The sequence below is a fragment of the Heterodontus francisci genome, chromosome 43 (genome assembly GCF_036365525.1).
Source record: "Heterodontus francisci isolate sHetFra1 chromosome 43, sHetFra1.hap1, whole genome shotgun sequence".
NCBI classification, from domain to species: Eukaryota; Metazoa; Chordata; class Chondrichthyes; order Heterodontiformes; family Heterodontidae; genus Heterodontus; species Heterodontus francisci.
In genome coordinates, this window is record NC_090413.1 from 22,946,293 (window position 1) to 22,954,580 (window position 8,288).

At 43.4% G+C, this 8,288-nt stretch overlaps 1 protein-coding gene across 1 annotated transcript; it reads right to left on the reverse strand.

The window, feature by feature from the left end:
- Positions 1-1,298: 1,298 nt before the first annotated feature.
- Positions 1,299-8,288, reverse strand: LOC137355704 (small integral membrane protein 44-like). The gene is made up of 2 exons (XM_068021150.1): positions 7,670-8,288; positions 1,299-2,526 (listed from the first exon to the last, which is right to left on the reverse strand). Exons 1-2 carry the CDS (start codon positions 7,911-7,913, stop codon positions 2,378-2,380), a joined length of 393 nt encoding a protein of 130 aa, XP_067877251.1. The 5' UTR covers positions 7,914-8,288; the 3' UTR covers positions 1,299-2,377.

The window sequence follows — 8,288 nt, forward strand, 5'->3', positions numbered from 1 at the left end:
TATTCTATGGTGTTTCTCCTCTCGGCCAATCACCCCTTTTTATGCTTTTTTTTTTTGTTGAGTGATTGGAATAAGTCCAAGTTGATTTATTGCGAGCTCTCAACGCCACTCAAGAGGCTGTAATATCCACAGGGAGATTATTACTCGTATCCTAGGCTTATCAGAAATCTGACATTCTGTTAGTTTGGGAGTGGGTGGGAGAAATGATGTGTGACGCTGAAGGAAGAGGGAAGCTTACATAAAGTCCGAGTGGCCATTTACATGCAAACCTAGTCATTGCTGGCAGACTGTGGAGGGCATCACCCTTGAACCTGATGCTGTGCATGTGCACCCACGCATACACATTCCAGAAGGGATCAATACCTACTCAGTAACCACAGTGTTGCTGAAGTCAATTATAGCATCCTACCATCACCTTGACTGAGGTCTGCTAACTCAACATTGACCAGGGTTCAATCTAGTCTGTGTGGCTCAGCACCAACTTTTGCCCATTTAAGCCATTGGCGTGTTCACCGAATCAGTATTAATTTGCCAACTTTCAAAGTCTGAGATTCCTGCAGTTAAATGCACACGTGACCAGTCTTGTGTGTTGGCAAATTCAATCAAGCCTGCCCCTTGCACAGAGGCACCAGTTCTCAAACATTTGCTAAAGGTTGATGTTCTGTCCACAGCAAGCATGTGGCTCATTGGTTGCCTCCTCTGTGGGGAGGAATTGCTATCCATTCTAGGGAACCCCAGAGGGCAGGATCGAAGGTGTGATGTAGATGGCTTGGAATACCATTTACCACAGTGATAAAGTTAATTGTGTAGCTTTCTTATGTATAGACACAGGAGCTATAAAAAGCAGCCAACTTGCCATCTGCAGGCCCAACATCGAATGAACATACAAATTAGGAGCAGAAGTAGGCCATTCAGCCCCTCAAATCTGCTCTGCCATTCAATTAGATAGTGGCTGATCTGTTTGTGTTTCGAATTCCACGCTCCCATCTACATATGAACTTTCCCGTTGGGTTGGGACAGTTGGCAATCGTCCACCCATGCCAGCTGGGGTGAGAGCACCCAGTAGGAAGAGGTGGTGCAGCTGCACTGCAGTCAGAATAACATTGGTTACCTGAAATCAAGGACTAGAACGTTTCACAAACCGGGACTGTTCAGAACTGAGTATCTATGTAAATGTATAGTTTCTTAATAAAATATTGAATCTATACAGACTGATACAGTGCAAGTATTGCAGATCAAGAATGTTTAATAAAGGATATCGCTGGGAATGAGAGCAAGTGCTTCTTTGAAGATGTCTCCAGGATGTCCATACACAATCACAACAGTTGGGAAGAGCACGTGGTAAGTAGAAACTTGCAGGTTGTTGTGGCATACTAAATCACTCATCCAAATTAACAAGGGGTTTTAACAGTTTTTAAGTGCAGGTTTGCTTTACCAGCCAGTCTTTTTAATCCCGTGACAAATCACTGCCTTTTTCATGCAACGATGATTGCTGTCATCTTGGCCGCCAGTTGAGACTTGCTGATAATGTGCGTGGAAACTGCTCAAATTTCAAGCATTAAAACCTAGAACATTGGCATGAAGTAAACAGAATTTGTCAGATGTTCACCATGGGTGTGCAAGTGTTAAGGGTGGATGCAGTGTACAGCAGCAAGAAATTATTCCAAGTGTGAAAGGGACGAGCTGAGAGGCAAGATTAATGCTGCTTGCGGCATCCGAGAGTGAAGACAATCAGAGGGGAACCTAGCTGAAATGTATAAAATATTCAATAAGATAAATACAAACTATAACTTTTAAATAAGGCAGAATATTAGAACCAATGGTCTTGAATATAAACTAGTGCAAAATAAATGCAGAAAGAACACCTTCATACAAAGAGTAGTAAATATCTGGAATAGTCTGACCAGGGAATTAAGAGACAAGCTGTAAGAGCATTCAAAACACAATTAGATTCTAGTCTGGCAGAGTTAGATGAGTTTCAGAGTATAAATTTGTCTGATAACGCTCCTGTGAACCAGCTTGGGATGTTTTACTATGTTAAAGACGCTATAAAAATGCAAGTTGTCGAGTGGCCGTTCCTTGACCTTAATTTCTTGTCATATTCACAAATGTGTCGGCCGAACATGCATATATGTAATTATTTATTTTGGCTTCTGCTACATTAGGAAATACATTAAGATTTATATATTTCATGGAGCGAAAATGTCACAAGTAATCTTGACCGATTTGTCAACATTATCAGTTACAATAAAACCGCTCAGTGGTGATGGCAGCTGATGCCATTAGAATGAGTTCGGTCGGTGTTAACTGATGGAATGAGGATTTTGCTGTACAACTCCTCTTTGGTGAATCCATCCCCGTATTCCTGTCTCTGAAGTCACGTCTCTTGTGGTAGATGCAGAGTCTCCTCTTCTGGGATTTGGATTTCCTCCTGATTCTGGAGAGGGTACGAGGGTGTTTCACGGGTGACGCATTTCAGGTCATTGCCAGTCTCGCTATCCTGCTGCCTTGGACCAAATATGCAATCTATTGGGAAAACATTTGAAGGAAGACAATTCACTTAAAAGTGGATGTGATTTCTATCATGTGCAATTATAGAATGGTCCAGCGCAGGAGACCACTCGGCCCGTCATACCTATGCCAGCTTTGGTAGAGCCATCAATTAGTCCTATTTCCCCTGTCCTTTTCCCACATCCCTGCAAATTTTTCCCCTTCAAATATTTATCCAATTTCCTTTCGAAAGTTATTATTGAATCTGCTTCCGCCGCTCTTGCAGGCTTTGTGTTCCAGAACTTGCTGACAGAAAAAAATTTCATCTCTCCTCTGGTTCATTTGCCAAATTTACTCCCTGGTTATTTGAAAGATTGAAGAGATAGGACAAACTTGCATTTAAATAGCAACTTTTAAAGTCCTCAAGATCTTCCAAAGCGCATTTTTTAAAAATAGTTATTCAATGTGTAAGAAAATGCAGTAGCCAATTTGCAGCAAGCACCATCTTTGCAAACAGCGATGAGACAAATGATCAGTTATTCTGTTGTGGGCGTGCATTCGAGAGATAAATGGTGGGCGGGAGACTGGGAGAACTCCTTGCTCATCCTTGAACTGTGCCGTGGGGGTTGGTTTAACAACTCATCCAAAAGATGGCACCAGTATCAATGTAACATTCCCTCACTACTGCACTGGAATGTCAGCTTAGATTTTGTGCTGGTTTGGAATTTGAATCCAGAGCCCCTCAAAGCCATGAGCATCACCAACTGCATCAGTGTACCTTGGCCACTGAGCATTGGGCTAGAGAACGTGAGAAAGATACTCAGCCCTGCATGATTTTTATTTCAGGAGCTTGGATTTATGCAGCACTTTATCGCATCCCAAAGAGCTTTACAACTAATGAATTATGCTTAAAAGTTTTGCCACTGTTATTATGTAGCAGGCAATTTTATTTCCGGATTGGTGGGTGCAATAACTTAAAGGAGAGATCATCAGGTGGTGCGGGATAGGGGGATTGCAGTTACTACAACCCACTTAAACTTTGAAGATTTACTAGTAGAAATGTAGTAACTGCCTTCTGATGATATTGTCTGGTGGGAATACTATATTAGTACACACAAGGTATAGAGTCATAGAGACTATTTATGGCACAGAAGGAGGCCATTTGGCCCATCGAGTCGATGCTGGCTTCACAGAGCTATCCAGTCAGTCCCACTCCTCCGCTCGATCCCTGTAGCCCTGCATGTTTATTTCCTTCATAGAGATAGATGGTTAGTTGTCTGTTGGAGTAATCATGCCCTAGTTTGTGATGTTGGGGTGATTTGGTTCCTCAAAGGATACAGTTGCCATAGTTATGATTCTTGGGTAATATTCCAGTGCTCGGGTATTCAAATCTCACCATGACAAGTTATTGAATTCAATATATTCGGGTATTTGGAGTCTAGCGCCAGGAAATGTAACCAGCTGGATTGTTAAAAGCCCAGCCCATCTACTATTTTTTTCCCCTGTTGTTTTCCCACAGCCTTGCAATTTGTTTGCCTTTTCAAGTATTTATCTAATTTTCTTTTGAAAGTTACTATTGAATCTGCTTCCACCGCTCTTTTTAGACAGTGCGTTCCATTGCACTAGGTGAATTGCTCATTCGGAGAGCCGGTGCAGACATGATGGGCCGAATGGTCTCCTTCTGTGCTGTAATGATTCTGTGAAATCACAATTTGTTGCATGAAAGTGTTCTCATCCTTCCTCCCTCTACTCCCTTCCCCATTTCTTTTGCTAATTATCTTAAATCCAGCCCCCTCGCCTGTGAAAACAGTTTCTCCTTGTTTATGCAAGCCTTTCATAATTTTGGACACATTAACCTTCTTTGCCCTGGGAACAATCCAGTTTTTCTGTTCTCTTCACATAAACTGAAGTCCCTCATCGCTGGTCCTGTTCTAGTAAATCTCTGCTGCCAGTAATACAAGAGATCCCACCACCACCACCTCCGGGCAATCAGGAATAATTCAAGTTCTGATCACATTAATGACCGCATACAGCTTTTTTTCAATTCTGAAGATTCAGATTTACCCGTTACATATTGCACATGACAGCAAAAATAACACATCAAATTGAAATACATCACAGTTAGTGTATAAAACCATTTTGCTGCTGTCTGGCCATTGGGAGTGAAGGTTTTATGAAATAATTCAATGTAGCTGAACTCCTGTGGCATTGCTCAAGCATCACTGCATCACACCTGGAGTGTTGTACCATGTGATGCACAGATGTATTATTCTGCTGCTCAGGTGGAGCTGTGTGTTATTGGGTTGTTCCTTTAAGACCATAACATCTGACTAATGTAAGCAGGCACATCCTACGGTCAATTAGGGAATAAATGTTCTTAGTTCCGAGCAATACTGAGAGATTAGCAAGTGGGAGTGTGTGTTTACACATGTGCGTAATCATTCAGTGTGCTCCCTGTGCAGTACAAACAATACATTTGCAGAGTGAGTGTCATTTTTTTGATCTCACGTAATATCAAATGAGACCAGACTCCCAACGGTGAGGTGATTAAGCTGTCACTTCTAATAGACTGTGAGCTTTTAGTTCAAATAAGCATTGGTTAAGCACAGGTCAGCCAGCAACTTAATAACATGCTGCTCACTGTTAATAGCATTTAACAGAATAAGACTGAATAATTCAACTCAACAGATTACTCTTTTAAAGTAATAACCCCCTCTCTGTGTGTTGCAGGGCAGGGGTCGGGCGTGCCTCAGATTCGACCCCTGGTCAGTACTGAGTTAGGTGACCACATCCGTTGCTAATCTCTCATGGCATTACTCTGCACCAAGAGCCATTAGTCTCTGCTTGAGGTCATGACATTAATTGGTTGCTGTGGTCTTAAATTACCATCGTTGAATCTCCCACCATCAATTTCCTTGGGGTTACCTTTGAGTAGAAACTTAACTGGAATGGCCATATAAATACTGTTACTACAAGAGTAAATCGGAGGCTGGGAATTCTGCAGTGAGTAACTCATCTCCTGACTCCCCAAAGACTGTCCAACATCTACAGAGCACAAGTCAGGATTACTCTCCACTTGCCCACATTCGAAGCACGACACCAGCCAGGACAAAGCAGCCCGCTTGATTGGCACCCCATCCACTGACTTAAACATTCACTCCCTCCACCACTGGCGCACAGTGGCAGCAGTGTACCATCTGCAAGATGCACTGCAGCAACGCACCAAGGCTCCTTCAACAGCACCTTCTAAACCTGTGAACTATACTACCTAGAAGGACAAAGGCAGCAGACACACGGGACAACACCATCTGCAAGTTGCCCTCCAAACCACACATCATACTAGCGTGGAACTATATTGCCGTTCCTTCACTGTCACTGGGTCAAAATGCTAGAACTCCCTTCCGAAAAGCACTGTGGGTCCAAGAAGACAGCTCACAACCACCTTCTCAGGTAATTAGGGATGGGCAATAAATGCTGGCCTAGCCAAGGACACCCACATCCCATGAAAGAATTTTTAAAAAGTGATCTAACTCCATATCGGCCAGGGATGGATGGATAAATGAACTTCCCCCCCCCCCCCATGTATTTCGTGCATGCAAGGAGGGTTCTTGGGTTTGATCTCTGGACTCTGCTGAGTTGGCTGACGTCTGTCGAGATAGTGATAAGTATGGCACCATTGGCTACAGCCTCCTGGAGCAAGGACATGGATTGTGTTTGATTCAGGGCAGTAAGTTAGAACAGGAACAGACTTGATTATGATAGTCCCCATGGTCAAATAGCCTGCTGATTAGGTGTTTAGATGAGGCTAGCTTCTGTGCAACTGTACCTCAGCAAGAGTCAAGCCTTCAGGAGAGGAGACAATTGAAACAAAATATTAACGTCATTCTCCAGTGATCTGTCCCCTGTAACAAAAAGGCAACTGAAAGTGATATCTGCATCTTGGTTAAGCAGACACTCTTTGCTTTCTCTGCCTTTTACTCCCAAAGTGTCGCCCTGCTCTTGACTCTTTGCAAGTCCCATCTCAATGTATTATCTGTCGTCCAAAGAATTTTATGCCATTCAAAAAGCATCGTTTGACGCCATGGGGAACCTAGCTCAGTGGAGTTCCTGAGATCACCAGATTGAAGGAGTTCTATTAACATCAGTAACACACTGAGCACCACAAAGTTAAATCAGCAACCCTAATTGACTAGGCTGATAAGTCAACAAAGCAGATTTGGTTTAGAGCAAGGAAATCAAAGCCAGACATGCTGGATTGCAAGCAGTTAAGTACTTGGATTTTTACAGCTCCTTGTGTCAACACACTATCTTTTTGGAGTATATTAGCTTCATTTGCTGGCCTAGCCAGCGACGCCCACATCTCATGAATGAATAAAAAAAAAACATGGCAATGATTTTATCTGTTCAGGGGAATGTGGGCATCGCTGACCAGACCAGCATTTATTGTCCATCCCTAATTGCCCTTGAGAAGGTGGTGGTGATCTGCCTTCTTGAACTGCTGCAGTCCATGTGGGGTAGGTACACCCACCAGTGCTGTTCAGTAGGGAGTTCCAGGATTGTGACCCAGCGATAGTGAAGGAACGGCGATATAGTTCCAAGTCAGGATGATGTGTGACTTGGAGGGGAGCTTGTGGGTGGTGGTGTTCCCATGCATCTGCTGCCCTTGTCCTAGGTGGTAGAGGTTGCAGGGCTGGAGGGGGTGCCAAAAGCATCCACAAAGCGTAATTAAATAAGTGGCAGGTTCATCGGTTTTTCAGGCGGTGTTTGAGGGCATAATGTTGGGTGGGACACCAGGGAGACCGTCATGCTCTTCAAACAGTGACATAAGATCTTTCTTGGTCCACCTGTGCAGGTAGATGGGATCATCTAACATCTCATGACGCCTCTGACAATGCAGCAGTCCCTCAGTTCTGCACCAGTGTATCAGTCATGAAGAGCGGGGGAAGGAAAGAGTTAAACAGACTGATGATGACTCTGACTTCAATTCCCTGGTTGATATTAGGAGTTTCAACATATAATATTCAGTTAATGACACTCTAAACTGCTGAAAGAAACTTACAAAAGAAAATTCATTTTCACCATTTGTCTCCTTGACCCTCTTCCCCCAATAACAAAGTTCTGAGTGCAAAGAACATTGCACCCACCCAGTCTTAAACAGTAAAGGTTGAACTGAACTCACCTGCAAAGTCATGTGCAAGATCTTTAATGATATGCCCCACGATGGCATAAGCCACTGCCACCACCACCAGGGCGGCCATGAGTAGGTAAAGCACGGCTTTGGGTAAAGGGATCAGCTCCCTCTGCGGGGGTTTATAGTCGCTGTAGAGCACATCACTGGAGGAGATCGAATACTGAAATGCGTGGCCCAGTGCCTCTGTAAAGTTGGTTGCATTGTCAGCCAGCAGCGTCGACTCTTGGTCCATGGCTGAAAATTTGTCCAGGCGTCAATTGAATTTCTTTTTTCAAAAAAAGTCACGGGTATTTAGTGTTAAAATGCTGCAAGTGAGGCGTGGAGTGAAAATGATCCCATTCAGATGACACAGGGTGCTGTTGATCTCGTTCTACAAGGTGAAGATCAACATGCAGTTTGCTTGAATCCTGCTTTGTTTCGTACTTGTAGAGAAATGAAAATTAAAGATCCTCGTCTAGGCATGTTCAGGTCACCAAGTCTCTGCAAATACGAGTCTGTGTTCTGAGCAGTGGACTGTTTGGGAATATTCATCTAACTGTTTCTATTGCAGACTGTGTAATGACTCATTGATTGTCCTCAACCAGAGCTGATTATTTCACCAGGTCCC

Bases quoted from the DNA above. Each gene is read 5' to 3' on its own strand.
- LOC137355704 (XM_068021150.1), bottom strand. From the start codon at position 7,913: ATGGACCAAGAGTCGACGCTGCTGGCTGACAATGCAACCAACTTTACA. The intron at 2,527-7,669 runs GTGAGTTCAGTT...TTTTCCCAATAG, and splicing joins TCTTGCACATGACTTTGCAG to ATTGCATATTTGGTCCAAGG.